The sequence below is a fragment of the Myxocyprinus asiaticus genome, chromosome 48, assembly GCF_019703515.2.
Source record: "Myxocyprinus asiaticus isolate MX2 ecotype Aquarium Trade chromosome 48, UBuf_Myxa_2, whole genome shotgun sequence".
In the NCBI taxonomy this organism is placed as follows: Eukaryota; Metazoa; Chordata; class Actinopteri; order Cypriniformes; family Catostomidae; genus Myxocyprinus; species Myxocyprinus asiaticus.
The window spans coordinates 25,278,604-25,302,677 of NC_059391.1; the positions used below are offsets into that span (position 1 = coordinate 25,278,604).

At 39.1% G+C, this 24,074-nt stretch overlaps 1 protein-coding gene across 1 annotated transcript; it reads right to left on the reverse strand.

Moving 5' to 3' along the window:
- Nucleotides 1–231: 231 nt before the first annotated feature.
- LOC127437157 (cellular retinoic acid-binding protein 1-like) lies at nucleotides 232–14,715 on the reverse strand. Its single transcript, XM_051691871.1, has 4 exons — nucleotides 14,526–14,715; nucleotides 11,890–12,068; nucleotides 3,466–3,579; nucleotides 232–573 (listed from the first exon to the last, which is right to left on the reverse strand). The coding sequence occupies exons 1-4, from the start codon at nucleotides 14,596–14,598 to the stop codon at nucleotides 523–525; spliced, it is 417 nt and encodes a 138-aa protein (XP_051547831.1). The 5' UTR covers nucleotides 14,599–14,715; the 3' UTR covers nucleotides 232–522.
- Between the last annotated feature and the right edge of the window lie 9,359 nt (nucleotides 14,716–24,074).

Consider the following 24,074-nt stretch of genomic DNA (forward strand, 5'->3'; position numbering starts at 1 on the left):
ATGGTTTTGCTGTATATAGTTCTTGAGTTGGCTATATGGATTTTTGGAGAATAAAAAAAATAACATTATTAGTTAAAAAAAATTTCGTGGAAAAGTAAAAAAATATATATATATTCTTGTATGGCAAACCCTTTTTGGTTCTACTTTTGAATCTTTATTAGATGTCAAGAAAATATGACACTTACATTTAAACCTTTAGACAATATGTGACAGAGAATGAGACTATTCAGATGTTTGGTTCCTTTTTTATTTCGGTTCCTGTTTTTGTTTGCAATACACATATCTGTGAAAACAAAAGGACAAAGAGAGTTAGAGAGAAGGAAAGAGTGACAATTAAAGTTAAACTGGAGGAACATGGAGGTCACAGTTGTGAACTGAAATTCCACAATGCACTGCACGGATGCACGTTCACCGCTTGACATGCATGAAGGGTTTGGGGTTTGTTTTGGACACATCTTGGGATGCAGGGCTGACTGGTTGCGTTATTCATGGTTTGGTTGCTGTCTCTGTTGACAATCCACCTCATTCCCGTACGTAAATCCGTGTGCAAACCACGTCGTCGGCCCCAAAGATCTGGGAATGAAAGCAAGGAACATGAAAAACTGTGACGCCAGGCAATTCCAATTACTTAGAAAAGTAATTGCCCACTTCTCCTCAACAAGTTGCACAATTTGTGGTATCATGCATGTCTGTAGCACAAACGCTGTGGATGGAGTTACATGCAAAATTAATACTGTTCATATGGTTAGTGGTTTGTTATGCTTGTCCTAGCAAGCACGATCAGCCGATAGCGTCCTTCAGTTAACCTCCATTATGTTGTGTTTACGAAATAAAGACAATCAGAGCCTCCAATAATCCCTATTGTACTTTTTTTGTGGACTAAACTAAACGAAGCATGTTTGTCTTATTCAAATGTGTCCTAGATTCAAAGTGAAATGCCAAAGAAAATCAATGCTGCATTCTGGGATTGTTGTTCCGAGCTCTGAATTCACTTGCAAACCCGTGAGAATTTTTCAAGCTGCCTGAGTGTCAGATTTAAAGAGTGCGGCTGTGATCTGGACCAGACCTGGATTTATTTTGGACAGTTTTTCACATTCCGGTGTATTCAGACTGAATAACTATCTGACATTCGCTCTCAGGGGTTGTCAGGAGTCTCTATCCTGGAACTGATTCATAACCCTCTTATTTTATTGTTGAATTTGGATTCATGCCGGTGTATCGCAGTAGAAAATCAGCTCAAATGTTTCCACTTAATCATAGTTTATGCCTTTAAGATAACATGCTGTGGCTGGAGGAGAGATCTGAAATGTTATTCTGATGCTGTTCTGAATTTACGATGTTATAGTGTTCTTTTCACAGGACATCAGGCTGTATGGTGTGTTTAAGTGTGTGTGTTAGTTCCACAGTATTCAATTTCAAATGGATTAATCTCACAAAGAAATGACCAGGACATATTTCACCCCAAAAAGTATATACATGCACGACAGGAGATTTTTTGTTTTTCTGTAATTTTTTTCCCCCTGAAAGTCATGAAAATTCCCACCACAGTGTCATTACCACCTCAAATTCTAATCTAGCATTCTTTATTGTGTTTAATAGAATTCTGTGGTGGAAATGACGCTGATGGAAATGACATTTTCAATGTTTTTGAAATAAAATCGCCTACTCCTTTGTCTAGCTAAGGCAAATTTCATAGCTAACATTTTGTGCATCAAAAAGTCTCAAAATTAAATAATATTTTCACAATTTTTGTATAATTGGGTATAAAAATAAAAGCTTGATTGGAAATTATGGCCGGTAAAATAATAATTTAAAAAAAGAATCAAGTGATATTTACATAGAATGTTTTTAAAAAAATTTTTTTTTTTTACCTAACTTAAAAAAATAAAAAAATAAAAAAAAATTTAAAAAAACTTTATTAGGGGCAAAATTGTTTGGTGTGATGGAAATGACACCACAACTGTGGGACAGTTGTAATTTCTGAGAGATTTATAGAAATCATTTTCGCTCCAAAAATATTACAATTGTTTATTTTTATTTCACTCTTTGTTTAGATGATCATAGTTTTAAACATAATAATTGTTTTACATAATGTATTTTCATAGTTTATTATTGAAAGTCTTGGTCTGGGTCTTTGGGTTCCTCAGTAATATCAACATTTGAAAAGTACCAAAACTAAATGATAAAACATTTCTAAGTCAGTTTTAATGTTACCTTCATATAACAAAAAGAAACAAGTTATTTAAAAAAAAATGCTAGTTTAAAAACAAACAACCCCTAGTACGTTAAATTGGCAGAAGTTGAAGAAACACCCTGTTTACAGTATATTGGCAACTTTTTATTTTAAAGACGTATTATTATAGTATGTTAAAATTTACATGAACCAAGATTAAGTAGTATTGTTTATTGTTCTTTCATGTTAACTCATGTAGATGTATACAACCGTATTGTAAAGTGTTTCCATTAAATGTTTGTATTATTTTTTTTGTTTAAAAGAATTTATATTTCACCTAAAGAAAATGAAGCCTATTTTTAGGGCCATTAAGATTTTTAGCACTGTGGCATTATTTTCATGACGATTTTATTCTGAAATGCAAAAAATATATCATTCTTATTACTATAGAAGTGTAATACAGTAAAGTAATACTGTAAAAAAAAAAAAAACAAAAAAAAAAATCTTAATTCCATCTGTTTTTATAAAATATTTTATAGATGTTTTTTCTTTAGTACAACAAACATTACCACAATGTACATCTGTACTTTACAAATAATACATAGTTTTTAAAAAAAAAAAATAATAATTTTTTACATTTTTAAAAAAGAATTTATGTTACAGTAATGAGTTTTGATTTTTTGCATTACAGGAGGTTTAAAGATTTGGGGAGGAGGTTTAAATGTGCTTAATGTTCATGAAAATAATGTCACAATGCAAAAAAAAAAAAAAGGTCATTTAAAAGTTCGTTTGATTTTGGCGTCAAATATATCTCCCCCAAATTCACCTAAATATGTGAGAATTGAGAAGAGGAATCTGAGAGCTACTCTGTTCGTCTCAGATCGATTTGCTCCATTAACAATCTCACACCCACTGTCTCTCTCTCTCTCTCTCTCTCTCTCTCTCTCTCTCTCTCTTTCTCTCTCTCTCTGTCTGTCTGGCTTAAAACATTGCGCTATATGGAAAAAATCCATAGGCTGTGTTCTATCTGAACTAATAAAATATGATCACAGTGAACTCTGCCATGATGTAAAATCACCCAGACCCTCCCTTCTGGAGAGGTAGAAATTAGAAACAGGATATCCCATTTATTTAAAAAATACTAGAAATTAATCTCAGGAGTTTTATGAGTAACATCTGAGACAAAGTTGATGCTTCAGTGAAATATAATAGAAAACACCATTATATCTAATGAGAAATGAAAGAGCAACGTCTGAGCAACAAAATGTTAATTTGGGTTTTGTGTGTCTTACCAAGATAAGTTCGTCTCCACGCAGCTCTCTGCTCCAGTATGTAATGGGTCCGTCCCCACCCACCAGTGTCTGTTTGCAGTAGATTTTATTCTCTGTCTCCCACGTGGGAAAACTCTACAGATAACACACACAATAAGAGTTAGAGCACTGCATTAAAGAAATAGTTCACATTAAAAATCATAATTTACTCAACCTTATGCAATAGCAGTGAATAGTGCCTCTTTTAAAGCTTAAAAAGGACCAAAAAGTATGATAAAAGTAGTCCATGCAACCTGTGCATCATATTCCAAGTCTTCCGAAGTCATACAATAGGTTTTCATAAGAAGCAACCCAAAATTAATTTTTCAGTGAAAATCTTGACATCCGTTGAGCATTCATGAGCGCTGTGAGATTTATTTATTTAGATTTTATGAGTTTATTTAGGGTTTTTCGAGTTTATCATATGCCTTCTGAAGACTTGGAAAATTACACACAAGTCACACTGGCTACTACTTTAATGATACTTTTGGGTCCTTTTTAAGCTTTAAAGTGAGGCACTATCCACTGCAATTGTATTGAAAAGACAAGTGTTGGGGAAGCTACTTTGAGCAGTTGAACTACAGTCAAGCTACTCAAGCTACTCTTTTTTAGTAAGATACACAACAAGCTTAAAAAAAAGTTGCTAACTACATTGAAGCTATTTAAAGAAGAAAATATTTAAGATATTTAACAATCGGATGATTTTATTTAATTCTGCGATCAGTTCTGATACCAAGTGAATTGAAAATAACAAAAAGCAATTAATACTTAATATACACAAATAAACTAGATTACGTATAAACTGCAAATAAACTAGATGAACTATATACACAAATAAAACATTTCATATAACTGAATTTAAATATAGTGATAAACAGCAGCAGTACACTAAATAATTTGCTTAAAAAAAGAAGGCAAAGTCCCTTTAGGGCTGTGCGGGGCTCAGGTGAAGCAACGAATCATTTTTGTAATCTGGTTCATTTATATGAACTGTCTGAAAGAACTGACTCACTAAAATTAATCGGAGTTCCCTCAGCTCCATTGCTGCATTCGTAATACAATGTTTTGTGATGCAACAGTGCTAGTCATTAGAAAATGTGGCTTGTTACTGGAAAAACTTTTTATTGTCAAAAGAGCTGAGCTTCTGTCATGCTCCTGAAAAATGCATTTAAAGGGATAGTTCACCCAAATATGAAAATTCCCTCATTTACTTACTCCCATGCCATCCCAGATGTGTATGACTTTCTTTCATGTGCAGAACATAAAGAAAGATTTTTAGAAGAATATTTCAATTCTGTAGGTCTATACAATTCAAGTGAATGATGACCAGAACTCAAAAGATCCAAAAACCACATAAAGGCAGCATAAAAGTAATTCATAAGTCTACAGTGGTTAAATCTATATCCTCTGAAGTGATATGATAGGTGTGGGTGTGAAACAGAACTATAAATCTCCACCTTTGCTCAGCCCCAACCAGTAGGTGGCTGAACGTGAAAGTGACTTCAACACCAGAATGTCAAAGTGAAAGTGAAAGTGCAGATTTATAGCAAAAAAAGGACTTAAATATTGATCTGTTTCTCATCCACACTTATCATATTGCTTCAGAAGACATGGATTAAACCACTGGAGTCGTATGGATTACTTTTATGCTGCCTTTATGTCCTTTTTGAACCTTCTGAGATCTGGTCACCATTCACCACACATTGTGAGGACCAACAGAGCTGAGATATTCTTCTAAAAATATTAATTTGTGCTCTGCTGATGAAAGAAAGTCAGACATCTGGAATGGCATGAGGGTGAGTAAATGATGAGAGAATTTTCATTATTGAATTAACTATCCCTTTAAATTAGAAGCGTTGCTACTTTTAGTGAACTACTCCCCAACACTGGAAAAGTGTTATTCAAATATTCATTAAAACATCTCCTTTTGTGTTCCATATTAGTAAGAAAGTCATACGGGTTAGGAAAGACATGAGGTAGATGAGTGAATGACAGAATTTTCATTTTTGGGTTAACTATCCCTTTAATATAATAATGTTTTGTTTGATGGTATAGATAACTGAACAATATTAGAGAACTGCAGCAATACAGCATCAGCGATCAGACAGCATTCATCTCTCTTCTCTCTATCTCGCTCTCTGGCCTCAGGCGCTGTGTTTAAACTCATTTATGCAGCTTGATCTTAAATGAGACTGTGTACAGCGTCCTGACACACTCATTCGTCTCGCTCAGACGAACAAAAACTCTTGATGACAGTGACACACACACACACACACACACACGTTAACTTGGCTAAATAAAGACATACTATAGCTTCTGTTGTTTTAATATACAGCCATTGATAACGACTACAGACTGAACCGAAAACAAACCCTACACCTATGAACAGTATTTGCATTTTTTAAATAGTTTTTCCAGTTGAGGATGTCCCTAAAGGGATGTTTTGTCAGATTAAGCTCACTTCATGGGGACACAAATTTGTCCCCAAAGTATAGCTACGTTTTTTTGTCTCTCTTGCAGTTTCTTGCAGTGTGTGAAAGCAACTAAATCATAAAATCCCTCTTTTTAAATGAATCAGAGCAAAATAAAAACCAAACTCCCCATCATGCTCTCCCCAAAAACAAAAGCTCTAGGAGTCGATTAGCTATGGCATTGTTTTGCCACCCATCCTTTCTCGCCGTTTCATTTTCTCTCGCTGACGATCATTGAGTCTGCCTTCTGCCCTGTGGCAGGTGAACAGTCTGTCTCTATAGCAACCGGCCTAGAAAATGGCTGGATTACTTTGATGCCAAATCATCCACACTAATCCGTTTTCAATTTCCTAACGTCATCGTTTTCCAAAGTATGCGGTTATGGAGAGCGTTTTTGACCATTGTCCATTTTCAGTGGATTAAAAAGGTGTAAACTTAGCAAAATCTATGCGTTTCCAAATGAAAACATAGTACTGTGGCCGTGGTTTGATTCTCTTGCCTTTTTTTGCCTTTGCCCCCCTACAACAGCAAGTGAACTTGGGTAAATAAAGGCTTAAATAAATGACTTAAATAAAAAACAGCGGCAAATACTATAAAATTCACTAGTTACATTTATTTTATTTAATCATAATAAAAATTATTTTAATACAATTATATATACTAATAGTTTTGTGCTTAGCGTACATTGCACTTAAGTAAACAACCTGATCTCATGAAAGTTACGTGACTGTGGCAGCATTTTTGCAATGTGGTTCCTTGTATCGTGGCAGTTCTGATGTGAAATGTCCACTGTGTGGCGCTAAAAGCAAGTTCAATTTTCCTCCAAACAAATGAGGTTTATAAGGGTAATTCCCTCAAGTTTTAAATCAACAAAACCAACCTCCCTACCCTCAGCTTTACACCTAAACCTAAAAAAGTAACCACTTCTATGACACTTTCAGCTCACATGTCAACTCACGTGCTCTTCAGGACTCATACCCGCTCCTTTACATCTCAAGTGCAATGCAATATCAGTTGAGCTACTGTGCAATTTGATTGTATGTGAACAAGCTTTTAAATGTAGTTGGTTATGAAATGCAAACGTTAAAATGTATTGTCTTTCAAGTCATGTGCGATAGTTAAAGTGTTTTGATGTCATAAGATAGCATTGTTTGAGTAACAGGGTGAAAAGTAAGGGTTTATTAACTGATAATCTGCCATTTTACTCGTAATTTGTGTGAAAGGGAATACAAATCGTTGTTATAGCGCCTCTAGTGTTCATTTCACCAGGAAACTGTCGCGATACGCACAACAAGCCACATAAAACTTATTTCGCAAAAATGTAGGTATAGTAACATGATTAAACGCATCACGTTTTAAGGATGTTTAGATATTTTCTCTGGAAAACAAGACACAAATGCTGCATGGCAGATTAACATAGAAGTCAACTTATGTGCGATCACAGGTGTGTGTATATCGGCTGTTTTACTTCAAATGTGGCTCATCCCATCAGACTTTAGTGTTGGAACTATCTTTTTAGAATAGTCATTTTTGACTGAAAACCATTCTTTCTTGTTGTTTTAGCTGAAATGGTGTTACATGTCACAAATCAGAGGGTCAGAAGGCGACAAAATTAAATGCTCACATTAGAATCAACAAAGCTGTGTACATCGCAGGAACACAACTGATGCTTTGTTTATAACAGTAGCATTGTAGTCTTGTCACGTTGTAGTGCATATGGGGTGTGAATCTGACCTGCTGGGATCTGATGTACTGCTAATAATAATAATGTGCACAGCGTGACACAGCACATATAATGTCTCTCACACCCACATTTGCTTTTCTATCATAGTGGTATCTTACCACTGACTACTATTGTTTTTAAACTGAGCTAATGATCTTCTATTCCCTAACCATAACCCTGCCCCTAAACCTAACCCTCACACCAACATTTTTACATTTTCAGGCACATTAAGACATTAATGTGGGTTTAATCCACAATGTTGGTTTAAGTGTTGGTTTCATTCATATTTTGTACCCAATAAGACCGGATTTACTCACTACTACATTACATTACATAACCCTAGCTAAACTCTAAACGCTTGGCATTTTAGAAAAGGATGAAGTCTTTATAAACCATTCTTCATTTTTAGAATGTCCCCTAAAATAGTTTTTTTTTTTTTTTTTCATGTATCTTTAACTTTTTGTGACATTTTTCAACAATTTTGGTCCCAAAAGTATATCTAGGTCATAAAGACCCATGTGAAGATATCCCCACACACACACACACACACACACTGTTCAAGACAGACAGTAATGCGTCTCTCAGGGGCTGCAAGACTCCCAAATAATCCCCCTCCCATTGCTGTCTATTCCAGAATAAAATTAGGTCAAATCTCTGTCTATACACCTGTCCTTTCATTATTAGGAAAAAAACAAAGCCACTTCCATGATAAATTAATCTCTCAGCAAATCTCCAAAGTTAAGACTGACTTGATGAATTTTTTGGGAATAAAAAAATAAATCTGCATCTTGATTATTCCACAGTCGATGGAGAAAAGACGCCATTCCTGTGTGGATGAGAGGCGTAAACGTATTAGTCAGAATGTGACCTACACTCAGCGACCACCTAATAAGGAACACCTGTACACCTACTTATTCATGTGATTATCTAATCAGCCAATTGTGTGGCAGCAGTGCAATGCATAAAATCATGCAGATACGGGTCAGGAGCTTCAGTTTATGTTCACATTAACCATCAGAATGGGGAAAAAATATGACCTCAGTGATTTCGACTGTGGCATGATTGTTGGTGCCAGATGGGCTGGTTTGAGTATTTCTGTAACTGCTGATCTCCTGGGATTTTCATGCACAACAGTCTCTAGAATTTACTCAGAATGGTGCCAAAAGCAGAAAACATCCAGCGAGCGACAGTTCTGTGGACAGAAATGCCTTGTTGATAAGAGAGGTCAACAGAGAATGGCCAGACTGGTTCAAGCTGACAGAAAGGCTACGGTAACTCAGATAACCCCTCTGTACAATTGTTGTGAGCAGAATAGCATCTCAGAATGCACAACACATCGAACCATGAGGCCGATGGGCTACCACAACAGAAGACCAAGTCAGGTTCCACTTCTGTCAGCCAAGAACAAAAAGCTGAGGCTGCAGTGAGCTTACCATTTGAGTATCTCAGCAGAAATTGAGATTCATCAGACCAGGCTATGTTTTCCCAAGATTAAACTGTCCAGTTTTGGTGAGCCTGTGCTCACTGCAGCCTCAGCTTTCTGTTCATGGCTGACAGAAGTGGAACCCGACGTAGTCTTCTACTGTTGTAACCCATTCACCTCAAGTTTTGACATGTTGTGCATTCTAAGATGCTATTCTGCTCACTACAATTGTACAGAGGGGTAATGGTTAGGTTTAGGCGTTGATTAGGTAAGGATATCTTTTTTCACATCTCATTTATATTTTAAAACTATTAGGTTCAGGCAAAAGTTTTAGGTTGTGGAGGTATGATTTATTCAGTAAAACATCCATCTAAAATTCACCTTAAAACCTGGTCTGAATAGGATACCATTTTACTCGCTTTTGGCGCCCACAGCTGCACATCTCACCAGAATACTGCAGCCAAACATGTAATACAGCATTGCAAAAATGCTGTCATGTTCAGGTAAATTTCATGAGATCATGCTGACAAATTTCTAGCGATAAGCAATAAGTTTTTATCCATACTGAATGCGAAACTGCTGTGCAACGTGACAATCACAGTCAATCACAACATATTTGCATTTTAATATACATGTAACGATTATGATGGGCGGGGCTACTCAGCGCAATGCAATCACCAAAATGTTCTATCGCTTGTTGTCGTCACCGCTTAATGCGGTCACAGCTGGTTAGGACAAAAACTCTGATGTAGTCGGTTATCGCACTGCTCATGATGAGGAAATAATTAGAAGAATTTGACATTTAAAATCAGGTAGCTGCCCTCCTGCTCTTGTCTAAAACATTATTTTTGGTTTTATCCCCAAAACTCTCAACTTTCATTTCCAAAAACCCATCAGAGTTGACCCTCTGCTGAGCTCTGCATTCTAAAGGTTTAGATTTCTCCCAGTTTGATGATGCCATCATTTCACTCGGTTAGACGGCGTTGTTAAGGTCACTGAAATAAAATATAAAGGGCTCCATTTCTCAGTTTTATGGAAGAGGTTCCAGATTTTATTGTGTAGAATGGCTTTTGTTGAATGTGAATGCAAGGATCACTAGATCTGGTCGAGTTACAGGGTGGATTCAACTGCTAGCACCAGCAACAAAAAAAACGGCACCTCTGCAAAAGGTCTAAAAACACGATTAAGGATAATATCGAGAGATTAAGATTCATCTGGAAGGAAATTAGAGAAGATGAACAAACTCTTGCTGAGAAAATTGCTGTTCGTTAGTAACTAATTTATCCTGGTGGATTCAAGGCAATGCTTTGTAACTGTGAGCTAATGTAAATCTACATAAACGTGTCTGTGCGTGTATCTACTGAAATCAGAGTCCAAGATGTCCGGGGAAGATATCAGAAAAACAACAGCCTTCCATTCCCAGAACTGTATGCAGTTACAGGTGGCAGCAACTGTCCAAAATCTACATAAAACTAAGTGACTATGCTCAACAGTGACTGCCAGTGTTCCGGAAGCATTTTTCACATTCATTTTCTCCATAGGCCTCCATATATATATATATATAACTAGCCAGCCTGAAACAATTGTGAAAATCACACACAACAGTGTACTTAACTTTTTTAAATGAGGGAATAAATGACTGGATAGTGATTTTGTGCCTTTTTAATGTATGTTTGTAATTTAAAAAAAATATCACCTACAGTATTTATTTTAAACACAATGTTAGGTTGGGAGCTAGCTAGCTAGCTTTACCCTGTTAGCCTCTGCTAGCCTTAAGAATTGGTGAAAAACACACAACTGTGTACTTAACTTCTTCAATGAGGAAATAAATGATTGGATGGTGTTTTGTGCATTTTTCGAATGTATTTTCTTATCAGAAAACACTACCACTGTATTTTAAGTGCAACACTAGTTAGCTAGCTAGCTAAAAGTATCCATTCTCTACTAGCCTGAAAAAATAGGTAAAAATCACAAATGTTTACTTAACTTCTTTTATCATGTAATAATTGATTGGATGGTGTTTTGTGCCTTTTTTATGTATTTTCTTATCAGAAAACACAACCACTGTATTTAAGCGCAGCGTCATGTAGGTAGCTAGCTAACATTACCCTGTTAGCTTCTGCTTGCCTGAAAAAAACGTCCCAATGTGGAGACTGCCATGGTTCTCGTTTCCATGGTTGGTAAATTGCACTTCAGGATTGTAGGTAATGTAGTACTGCCCTGGGAATTTGGCAATTAACCCCTTTTTATAAATGAAAATGAAATAACACTGACTTTTAGTTTTTACAGAGGCATATAACATTACATAACAACCTTCAAGCAGGTCTGTCTTTAAGACTGATATATTATCACTTGCAATCAATTTCTAGATTTTGAGTGGCATTTCTACTCATAGTTTCCAGATGACTTTTGTTCATGTTTTCCAGGACCCATACTGTCCTGATGTCATGGATCTGGGTGGTTTCTAAGGGCTTAACTGCTTGTTGTGAAGCTCAACCAGGTCGGTGTCTCGCTTTCAAAATCTGTCTATGTAATTCTGGACCTCTTCTTTGTTTTCTGTCACCGTCCTTACATAGCAAATATGTGGTATATTACTAACTTCATGTACTTTGGTGCTGTGTTTATTAGATATACAAGGTTGATGTGTGTAATGTTATCTTGAAATTAAGATGTTTAAATGAACCACGGTTGGACCACACTTTCAATCTTCAGTAACTGATCTGAGATTAGATCTGCTGTTTTCTTTTTGGTTTGGTCTGAGGATAGTTTCTGAAACAAGCATGTCTCACCTTACATTTCCTGCCATCCACCGTCTCCTCGTTGAACTCCTCTCCAACACGGAAGTTAATTTCAGTGGTGCGAACAGAGGTGGAGGTCTTGATGTAGAACTGCTCTCCATCCTGTCGGATCTCCACGTGGGGTTTGGCTGCAGCAGCACCGGCCACTTTCCGGAGCATGGCGTTCACACCTGGAGGGGAACAGAATGTATCAAATGTATCAAAGTAGTTATACATTTTAAGGTAACTAAATTTACTAGATGTTAACACTTGCATGCAAACATAAACAGTATACGACATAGGGGTCTGTGCAATTTTATGACACGATAGCATGTCCTTAAACCTCCTATTGCATTCAAAATCTGCATACACCTTTTGCATTTGTGGGTCAGTTTTGAGCCGGTGGAGTTTTAAACCTATAAAACATTCATAATACAATTGTTTTCATCAAAAACCATATTGTAGCTCATTTATAACTTCTTAGCTATTCATACATGTTTTTGGCATGTTAACTGAAAAATATAAACGTTAATCAGTATGATGTCAGTTTTTTTTTTTTATTACAAAATTGAGAATTTTTTTTACATTTCAAAATATACATTAACTACAGCTAAACCAGGGTGATGCCTGTGAATATATATATATATATCAAGGTTTATACAAAATTTCATTTGAATATAACATTGCATTCAATTTATATAAATATTTAAAATGAGAATTTCTAGTAATTCTCCTATTAACTTCCATATTAATTAATTACTTATTACTCCTGAAAAACAACTCAGTAGTCAAAATCTATGCAACCAAATCAATTCATTTCCAACCAAACAATATTAAAACAACTATACAACACAACTACACAACATCTGTACTTGTATACAATTTTATTAAATTGTTGTGTCTAAATACCAACTACCAGTGTCATAGTAATAATAAGAGAGAGCGAAAAGATACGACTTTGCTAGTATAAAACCGTACGGCTTTTACACCCATAGAGAACAGTAAACAAACCAATGAATTTGGTTTACGAATTTTGTTACGAATGATGTTATGAAGTTTAATCCCTATTCCAAACCTAAACCTAACCATAAAGTCTAACCCATTACCCAAACCCTAAACCTAACCATAATTTTAATAGGAAAATAACTTGTGTTCTGTACCAGGAAAGAAAGAAAACATCAGGGTTTGAAAAGAGTCAAGGGCAGAGTATAACATGTTATTCACATTGCATGTATAAATATAGATTGAGTAACCAAATTTGTTCACATATGTTTCCTTTCTTAAAATAAAGTGTTTGGATAGGAGTCTAGGTAGAATCTGATGCCTGTATTGTATCGATTTGAAATTCTGTGTGTTGATTGGTTGGTCTCTACGGGAATAGCCTTTTCATACGAGCCAAGCTGTATGATACATAAATACATACTTGTAGTGCGTATAGTAGAAACTATGCGAATTAGGATGCAGTCTAGATTTTGTAAATTGTGAAGTTAGAAAGAATGAGAGCTTTCATTTGGAGTATTTCAAAGCTGAATCTGAGCAGAAATACCCTCTGCCAGTCTGGACTCTTTTTTTTCCCCTTTAATTCTAATTTAACATCATTTCAGGTTCGCTGTTGTCTTAAATTATAAAGTCCTCAGAAGAGTTTGTTTACAAATATCGGCCATGCAAAACTGCCAGGCACTGGCTCTGGGAATTTGAGGAATTCTGGGTTTGTGTGAGAAGTTAGATATTTAATTTAGTTTTCCTCTCTCTCTCTCACTCCCTCTCTTTTTCTCTCTCTTTGGTTTGGACCACAGCACAGATTTTATGGTAAGACTAGCAGGCGGCTAAAAATCATTATGTGATTTGTTTTATTTTCTTCTGAGACAAATTCTCAGGAGTTTATCTTCCCTTCCCTTCTCTTTTGTCTTGGTCCCCTAAACCTCATCCTGGTACCCAGTTTAGAGAAAGCCACCCTTGTTGGAAAAACAGCAGTTTGCAACCTAAAAAACATCCACAGTTATGCAACTTCTTTGCACCATGCAAAATTTGAATCATAAATAGTGTCATAATCATATCGTAACAGAATAGTGTGACAGCTCAATAAAAGCTGTGTTCTCTCCCTTCATCTTACCAAATGGAAAGATAAATATAAAATGAGATCACTTAAATGCTTCAAATGTTTCTCAGAGACATCCATTAGATTAAATGAAGAGCAAATGGAGACTTGCTTAAGTCTTCTTGTTCTCAGATGCTTCTCCTGAGAGACCCCCCCCCCCCCCCCCACCATCACGCCCAGAGTTTAGCTCCAGGCTGCCAGTGTTGAAGCCTAGTTTAAATCTAACAAATCGGTTATGTTTCAAATACAAACACTCCTATACATCTTCAGAGTTGTCCTCAGCTAACTTTATCTGTTTAGTGACCCACATTTACCAGATAGTCCTGCAGGCTCCAGACATAATCTGTGATAAATGTGAATAAACATGCACTCTCGCATTCTACTACACAATACCATCTTTTTTAAGACCTAAATGTAGCCTGATACATCTCACTGTTTTCTCCAAGATGTCTCCAGCCCTTTCCCTTCTAACATGAACATCTGAAGAAGATACAATCATGGATGTGAAGATTATCGCTACACAGATGGATCAGATGAAATGCAATATTACCAAGAGCTTTCAGAAGTTCATCAAAATTCTCGCTGCTCTTCATTTTCCAGGTGCCGGCAAAGTTGGGTGGCATCTTGATCTTCGGATTGTCCTGCTCTCTTTCTTTTCTCTGGTCCCTCGCTACACTTGTTCTCCTTTATTACTCTATCTCTCTCCTCTCTTTGTGATTGTATGTTGCCTCACTGTCTTGTGTCTCTCGCTCACCCTGTCCCTCCCCTCTCGCCTTAACTCTCTATCCCGCCCACTGGCAGTGCTGCTGTCTCACTCTTTAGACTGCTGCATCCAACAACCTGTTCCAGCATCAACCACACACCAGACACTAATGTTTCTCACTCTCATTAATACACCCATGTGCAGTAAATCTGTCTTGTGCAGTATTTTGAAGGATGTGGATGTGACTATGGAATTGGTCGAGATGCGTCACCATGCAGGAACTGTTGTAATGTGTCCGGATGGGACTGGGATCCATCATAAACACTCAAACAGTTGTGATTTTAACAAGCACACACTTCACATCTGCACAGGAGATATCTGAGATTTTCCAGATTACAAGTTCTAGATTTCAATATACTTATTTTAAATGGGAGAATCAAAAGATTCGAAATTTACAGCGACCCAATACTTGCAGTTCATAAGTTCACTGGTTCATATAGTCCTGGAACGCATTAAGGTAAAAACATTTGCCGAGCTGTCTATAATGGAGTGACTCGTGCTCAGGACTGACTACTGAAGTGAACTGCAAAAAAGTTAAAGGTGATTAAAAATGGTGGAAAAACTTGAAAGACATGGAGGCCAATTATAGCCTCTAAAAATATAGACTACACTTCATGCCCTGCATGCCATACATTTCAAGTGTTGTCAACCATCCATATGCAGAAATGTATCTGACAGTTTAACTCTACAAGAACAGGTCACACTTAAATCACTCTATCTGTAGTTCTTTAAAGAAGTAATTTTGTTTTTTGCTGTAGTTTGTTGTTCACTGATCTTCATAGTTGTCTTGCAGACAGTTGTCAGTGCTCCTTGAAACAACCACACCATCTTTTTCCAGAGCAGCCTGTATTTCTTCTGAGGTTTTTCTTTGTATCCTGAACAATTCTTCTGGCAGTTGTGGCTGAAATCTTTCTTGGTCTACCTGACCTTGGCTTGGTATCAAGAGATCCCTGAATTTTCCACTTCTTAATAAGTGATTGAACAGTACTGACTGGTATTTTCAAGGCTTTGGATATCTTTTTATATCCTTTTCCATCTTTATAAATTTCCATTACCTTGTTACACAGGTCTTTTGACAGTTCTTTTCTGCTCCCCATGGCTCAGTATCTAGAATGCTCAGTGCATCCACGTGAGAGCTAACAAACTCATTGACTATTTATACACAGACACTAATTGCAATTTAAAAAGCCACAGGTGTGGGAAATTAACCTTTAATTGCCATTTAAACCTGTGTGTGTGTCACCTTGTGTGTCTGTAACAAGGCCAAACATTCAAAGGTATGTAAACTTTTGTTCAAGGCCATTTGGGTGATTTCTGTTTCCATTATGATTTAAAAAGGAGCCAAACAACTATGTGATAATAAATGGCTTCATATGAACACTATCCTTAAATAAAAGACAGTTTTTTGCTTGATCAGTCATATTTTCAAAATCAATGCCAAAATTTCACAGTTTCTGCCAGGGTATGCATACTTTTGAGCACAAATGTATATGTCCTGGAGGGAGGGAAGCTCACCTCCAGTGATGTGTCTGGCAGTTCACACCACACTTTGCAGGGCTTTGCGGTTGAGGGCAGTGCTGTTGCTGTACCAGGCAGTGATGCAGCCAGTCAGGATGCTTTCTACAGTGCTGGTGTAGAACCATGTGAGGATGTGGTGGTTCATTCCAAATTTCCTCAGCTGTCTCAGGAAGAAGAGGCGCTGATGAGCCTTCTTCACAATGGCCTCAGTGTGGACGGACCATGTGAGTTCCTCTGTGATGTGGACACAGAGGAACTTGAAACTGCTGACACTCTCCACTGGTGCTCCATTGATGGTGATGGGGCTGTGTTCTCTGTCTTTTCTCCTGAAGTCCACCACAAGCTCCTTGGTCTTGCTGACATTGAGGGAGAGGTTGTGCTCCTGACACAAGCTTGTCAGAGTGTGCACCTCCTCTCTGTAGGCTGTTTCATTATTGTCAGTGATCAGACCTACCACCGTCATATCATCAGCAAACTTAATGATGGCATTGGAGCTGTGTGTTTCCACACAGTCATATGTGTACAAGGAATACAAGAGTGGGCTGAGGACACAGCCCTGCGGGGCTCCAATGTTGAGGGTCCGTGATGAGGAGATGTTGCTGCCCATTCTAACCACCTGGCGTCTGCTTGACAGGAAGTCCAGGATCCAGCTGCACAGCGAGCTGTTTAAGCCCAGAGCCCAGAGTTTCTCATCTAGCTTGGAGGCCACTATGGTGTTGAATGCTGAGCTGTAGTCTACAAACAGCATTCTCACATATGTGTTCCTTTTTTCAGGTGGGAGAGAGCAGTGTGTAGTGTAGATGCAATGGCATCATCAATGGAGCGGTTGTTGCGGTAAGCAAACTGCATTGGGTCCAGTGAGGTAGGCAGCACAGAGCAGATGTAATCTCTGATTAGCCTCTCAAAGCACTGGCTGATGATGGGGGTCAGAGCAACAGGATGCCAGTCATTTAAGCAAGTGATTTTGGATTACTTTGGTACAGGCACAATGGTGGATGTTTTGAAGCATGTGGGGACTACAGACAAGGAGAGGGAAAGGTTGAAAATGTCCATAAAAACACCAGCCAGTTGATTCACGCATGCTCTGATGACGCAGTCTGGAATGCCGTCTGGACCCACGGCTTTATGGATATTCACCTGTCGGAAGGATCGGGTTACATCCGCTACAGAGACGGAGAGTGAACTAACTTCTGTAGCTTCAGCCGCGAGAGCTCTCTCCGCAAGGGCGGTGTTATTTCCCTCGAAGCGAGCATAAAAATTATTACGCTCATCCGGGAGAGAGGCAGCAGTGTTCACGGTGGAGTTTTTATTCCCTTTGAAGTCTGTGATGATATTAATTCCCTGCCACATGTTTCTAGAGTCAGTGGTGTTGAACTGTCCTTCAATCTTGTCCCTGTACTGGCGTTTTGCTGCTCTGATAGTTTTGCGGAGGGCATAACTGGCTTGTTTATGCTCCTCTGCGTTCCCGGAATTAAAAGCGGAGGTCCGCACATTAAGTGCCGCACGAACATCGCTATTAATCCATGGATTCTGGTTGGGGTAAATCCGTATTGTTTTGGTCAGAACAACGGCCTCTACACACTTTCTGATGAAACACGTTACGCTATCAGCGTAAACCTCGATGTCGTCTTCAGAGGCGGACCGAAACATCTCCCAGTCCGCGTGATCAAGTCATGTAGTGTAGAATCTGATTGGTCCGACCAGCACTGGATCATTCTGAGGGTGGGTGCTTCCTGTTTCAGTTTCTGCCTGTAAGCGGGCAGAAGGAGAACGGAAGAGCGGTCTGATATGCCAAATGGTGGGCGGGGGAGGGATTTCTAGCCATCTCAGCAAACATCCAAATTTCTGTAAGGCAGATAATGCAGCAGTCCCTCGTCTCTCATTGGAAAGAAATCCATGCTTTCAGTTCGCAGAGCTTGTTGTGCAGAGATTGAACATTTGCCAGTAGAATACTGGGTAGCGGGGGTCGATTTGCATGACGTCTTACTCTGATGAGAATGCCGGCTCTGTTTCCCCTTTTCCTTCTGTGTTTCCGCGGCCGGGCAGCCCAGACAAAGGGCTCCGCTGGCGTGTTTGTAAACAGCGGGTCAGCATTGAGGAATTGGAAGTCCGGTTTTCAGTGTGCAATTGCTGAACCAATGTCCAAAAGTGTTTGTCTATCGTAGACAATAAGGCAGACAACATCCAAGACAAACAACATAAGAACTGTAAACAAAACAAACAAAAAACTGCAATGTTGTGTCGGAGCTCGCAACACAGCAGCCATACTCGGCGCCATCTTAAGATGCAAGCGGGCGCTCAGTCACCATTTCTTCAGAGTTTTCTTCCTTCAAGACTGCGAACTTTGTCTCCGTTTTAGAACTCTTTCTGAATCGCCATCGATATACACTTACAGTGGACGGAACTTCTCACCAAGACGTGAACAGGATGACTCGTCACCTGTGCCCAGCGCCTGCACCAAGAGGAGTACACCATTCTTCCCTGAGGTCCACGTAGAGCTCACAAAGATCTGGTGTGTGCCTTACTCTTCACGCATTCAGGTCGGAGGTGCTGCTATCCTCACTAAAGTGGACCACGCTGAGGAAAAAGTCTACTCATAGCTTCCCCTGGTGGAACACGCGGTTGCAGCTCACCTCTGCCATAATACTGCCATGGGAAGGAAATCCCGCCCGGCCCACCCAGCCCACCCTTCTAATGTGCACACACCACGGACAAGGAGCTTCTTCTCGTCCTCACGAGAGTGGTTGAATAGCTCTGTCTTGAGTGGTCCCCTCCAGAGAAGCCAGAAAAGACAGGTCTGGATGAATGGCTTTTGCAAACTGGCCATCATCAACAGACCGTGGTCCGGAGTAGCACACCATTCTTCCCTGAGGTCCACGTGGAGCTCACAAAGACCTGGTGTGTGCCTTACTCTTCACGCATTCAGGTCTGAGGTGCTGCGGTCCTCACTAAAGTGGACCACGCTGAGGAAAAAGGCTACTCAAACAAAGACTGTTCTCACAAAAGAGAAAAAAGCGCCCATTGTACAAACACAGGACACACACATTCTCAGAAAAAGGGCCATTTCCTCTTCATGTATCATACACCACACACATTATGCTCAACCGCTTGCCTATGGTGAGCAGCACTCTATCTCCTTTAGCGAGTGAATCAATAAACCTGCTGTTCCGCTGTGCGGAAGCATGGAGAGCCCTCATGGGCATGTTAGTCTGGGTGTTACAAACGATCGAGTATGGTTATTTTGTATGCCGCTTCACCGGCATTTTGCAATGTGTGGTCCGACCACAGGATGTGCCGGTGTTGCACGCAGATATTCTCGCAAAAAACGCGATAGAGTCTGTCCCAGACTGCGACACACACAGCAGGGTTTACAGCCGTTATTTTCTCATTCCGAAGACGGCGGGCTTCGGCCCATTCTAGATTTAAGATACTTGAACCGCATGCTCACGAAGCCGCCATTCAAAATGTTAACTCAGAAACAGATCTTATTGCACATCTGTCCTCAGGACTGGTTTGCATCAATAGATCTGAAGGACATGTACTTTTATGTACCAATTGCACTGCGTCACAGGCGGTTTTTGAGATTCGTGTTTGAGGGAACTGCGTATCAATTCAAAGTCCTTCCTTTCTGTCTGTCTCTGGCTCCCTGAACGTTCACAAAATATATCAATGTGGCGTTCACCCCATTGAAAGTGAATGGTGTGTGTGTTTTGAATTACCTCGACGATTGGTTATTAATAGCCCAATCAGAGGCACTACAGAGACACAGAGCGAGCACAGAAACTTGCTGCTTTGCCATCTGAAAAATCTGGGTCTGAATGTCAACTGGGCGAACAGCACACTTTTCCCCAGCCAGCAAATCTCCTTTTCAGGAGTTCGTCTCGACCCTGTGAGCATGCGCACGTACCTCACGAACGAGCGTGTACAGACCATTCATTGTGTTCAAACTGGGGAAAACATTGCCACTGAAGTAATTTCAGAGAATGCTGGGTTTTATGGCGGCAGCATCCACCATCATACCGTCAGGTCTGTTACATATGAGACCTCTCCAGTACTGGCTCAAGCGACACGTTCCACATCGCGCCTTGAGCCTCGGGCGCATGCGCATCGTAGTGACTCACAGTTGTCTGGCTGCTCTAGCACCATGGACAGCACCGGCCTTCTACCAACAGGGTGTTATGCTGGGTCAAATTTTCAGAAGAAAAGTGGTGACCACAGATGCATCCAACACAGGTTGGGGCACTGTGTGTGATGGACGCGTGACTTTTGACACCTGGACAGGTGCGAAACGGGCGTGGCACATCAACCACCTAGAACTATAGGCTGTCTTTCTAGCTTTGAGAGCTTTTCATTCCAACATTGTTAATCACCACGTTCTGATTCTTTCGGACAACACAACAGTAGTGGCGTACATAAATCGCCATGGCGGACTCCAATCGGCACAATTAATAAGCATGACACAACGCCTCCTCCAATGGAGCGGGTGTCATCTTCTCTCATTGCGTGCGACACATGTCCTGGGCCGTCTGAATTTTGGAGTGGATCTGTTGTCATGCCAGGGAGCATATCCAGGGGAATGGAGACTTCATCGTCAGACAGTGATGAGGATTTGGGAAATAGTCGGCAAAGTGGAAGTCTACCTATTCGCCTCCGCAGAGACACCTTTGGTACTCCATGTCCCAAGCCCTGCTGTGCATGGATGCGCTGACTCAAAAATGGCCGGCGAAACGCAAGTATGCGTTTTCCCCAGTGCACCTCCTTCATTCTGTCATCAGCAAAGACTGAGAGGACATGGAAACAGTTCTGTTAATTGCGCCGAAATGGCCCAATCAGTCCTGGTTTCCGGAGATAATAGAAATACTAGACGGTCCTCCATGGGAAATACCGCAGAGGAGAGACTTTCTTTCTCAAGCACAAGGCATGATTTGGCATCCCCAGCCAGAGCTGTTGAACCTACATGTGTGGCCCCTGAACTGAAGCTAGAATTGGCTCAGTTGGTGATAAACACCATTTTACAGGCTAGAGCACCATCCATGAGACGCCCCTATGCACTTAAATGGTAAATTTTTGAAATTGTTGCTCTTCACGTGGTAAAGACCCAGTGAATTGCCCCATAGCTGAGATTTTGACATTCTTTCAAGAGTGGCTGGATGCTGACATTACCTCGTCAGTGCTCAAGGTTTATGTAGCGACTATCTCAGCATACTATGCCCTGGAGGCTGGCTCATCGATAGGCAAACATAATCTAGTCATAAAGTTCTTTAGGGGAGCAAGGCATTTGAACCCCCCTCACCCTGCTATGGTGCCGATTTGGGACTTAAATCTGGTGCTGAAGGCACTCACAAATTCCCCGTTCGAGCCATTGGAATCTGTTGATCTATGGGTGCTTTCCTTAAAGACCACACTCCTATTGGCTTTGGCCTCATTTAAATGGGTGGGTGACACAAGTCAGGTATTTCAGAGAGCCATTATAATGCCACTTAAAAACAGCAAAATTAGACCAATTCTCCGAAGCCATGACACATCTCATTGTGTTTTCTGGTCAAAAGCACAGCTACGGTCTTTGATCATGACAAAATACTCTCTGTACAAGGTCTTAATTAGTTTTGGACACAAGCTTTAGGTCTTTATATTTCAATTCCAATGTTTCCTGCCCTCAAAAGTGCTTGAACAGAAACGCAGTTTCCCGAGATAAACACTTCAGCGGCCCTGAAAAGGCTGTCTAGCTCATTGCTCTCTGAAGTGACGTTTATTAAAGTGTATTTAGCCATGAGAAACCAGGAGCCGTCATTTTTCAGTTGCAGTCTGAGAACCTTTAAGAGGCTGTGCAGATGCCACACGCTGAGTTTTTCTTTGCGAAGACGGACACAAACGAACTCGACAACCCTTAGAGGCTAACTGGTTTTCAGAAGACATGCTAAAAGGTTTTAGTACAGTGTGTTTTTCAGACAAACGGCTTGTTTTACTCAGAGAAATGGTAGATGAGGGAAAATGAGGAGCTGTTTTGCGGAGAAAATGGACTGGTACTACAGGAAACACAACGACATGAGAATATAAAGTGCTAATTACCACTAAACGCCGATAGTAAATTTTGTTGAGTGTCCTTACTGAGTTAAAGCTTGAGATGGGCCAAAAGTAAGCAATTAAAACACAGATACATATTAACCACCTGCCTACAAACAGATGCTTTAGTTTAAGAATTTAACTTTAGAAACTTGAGATTTGAGGAAAAAATTTGAAATGTTTTTATGGTAATGTTTTTTGTTTGTTTGTTTTTACATCAAATATTAAAAGCAGCTAATTTTGATGCCTTCTGAAGTAGAGCAATAACACATCAGCAACTGTGCTCAATATAGTGTTATAAAGTTTTTTTTTGTGTGTGTGTGTGTGTTATGGAATAAAGGGGATCGGGGCATTCATTTTGGGGCATTTGCAAAAATGTACCATGGTAATATCATTATATTTTTTGAAGCACCATGGTAATTGAACAGTTTCATGATATGTAGGTATATTAAAATACTATGGTATTACATTTTCTGGATGTGTCCTATGGTGATATGATGTTTTTTTTTAAGTACCTTGGAGTATATATGTAAACGCCATGATTATTAAACAGTTCCATGGTATATGTGAAAGTACCATGATATTACTATCTGATACTATCACTGTACCATGATACCTCCATAGTACATTTTGTAATGGGGGCTGGGGTTCAAATGGCTTTTCTACAAAATCACCAGTATTTCTAAACATAACTTGGTGTTATAAAATGTCATTTTTGTAGATCTGAGTCCTGCTGATTTAAAGAACAGTGTGAGCAGTTACGAGCCAGAAAACAGACAGCATTTCAGTCATCAAAACCATAAAGCACCATATTCTTTCTCTGTCTTTCTCTGGCTCTGTCAAATCTAGGTCAGTCTATGCTGAATTCCCTCTGAGAGGCACATTGCACCTCAAAGGGCATCAACTGAGATATGCTCACTGCTCAAGACATAAAAGGGCTAAAATCCTGCATCACATATGGACTCCCTTCTGTCGAACTCTGATTTGACTTTAAAGAAATATTCCGGGTTCAATGCAAGTTAAGCTCAATCAGCAGCATTTGTGGCATAATGTTGATTACCACAAAAATTTATTTGGACTTTTCTCTCCTTTTCTTTAAAAAAAAGAAAGCAAAAGTTGTGGTTACAGTGAGGCACTTACAATGGAAGTGAATGGGGGCCAATCCGTAAATGTTAAAATACTAACTGTTTCAAAATAGCCACAAGATGTAAACAATATGTGTGTTAATTTGATTTTAGTGTGATAAAAATCGCTTAATAACCTTTTCTCTGTAAAGTTAGATCCAATTTTACAACTTTGTTGCCTTGACAACAACGCCCTAAACACTAAAACCTTCAGATGACTGTAAAAACAAACATTTAAACAATTTTAAAGTTCAAATAATAAATGAGTTTTAACAGAATAATTAATGTAAGTGCTTTTCTAAAATTATAAGTTTCACATTTCTCTGTTTAAACCCTCCAAAAATTGGCCCCATTCACTTCCATTGTAAGTGCCTCACTGTAACTTTGATTTTTGATTTTTTAAAGAAAAGTAGGGATGAGTCAACATTAATTTTTTTGGTAATCAACATTATGCCACAAATGCTGTTGATTGAGCATAGTTTGCATCGGACTCAGAAAATGCCTTTAAATGTATTCTCCTTTAAAGGTTATGAAGGTGACTTAAATTTGAAACAAAAATTGTATTTAAATAAATTAAGGCTGTTAGTTGGAAGATATGTCTAAATTACTAAATAAAGCTTTTGTTGATTGT

Bases quoted from the DNA above. Each gene is read 5' to 3' on its own strand.
- LOC127437157 (XM_051691871.1), bottom strand. From the start codon at position 14,598: ATGCCACCCAACTTTGCCGGCACCTGGAAAATGAAGAGCAGCGAGAAT. The intron at 12,069-14,525 runs GTAATATTGCAT...GTTCCCCTCCAG, and splicing joins TGAACTTCTGAAAGCTCTTG to GTGTGAACGCCATGCTCCGG. The intron at 574-3,465 runs GTAAGACACACA...TTTCATTCCCAG, and splicing joins GTGGAGACGAACTTATCTTG to ATCTTTGGGGCCGACGACGT.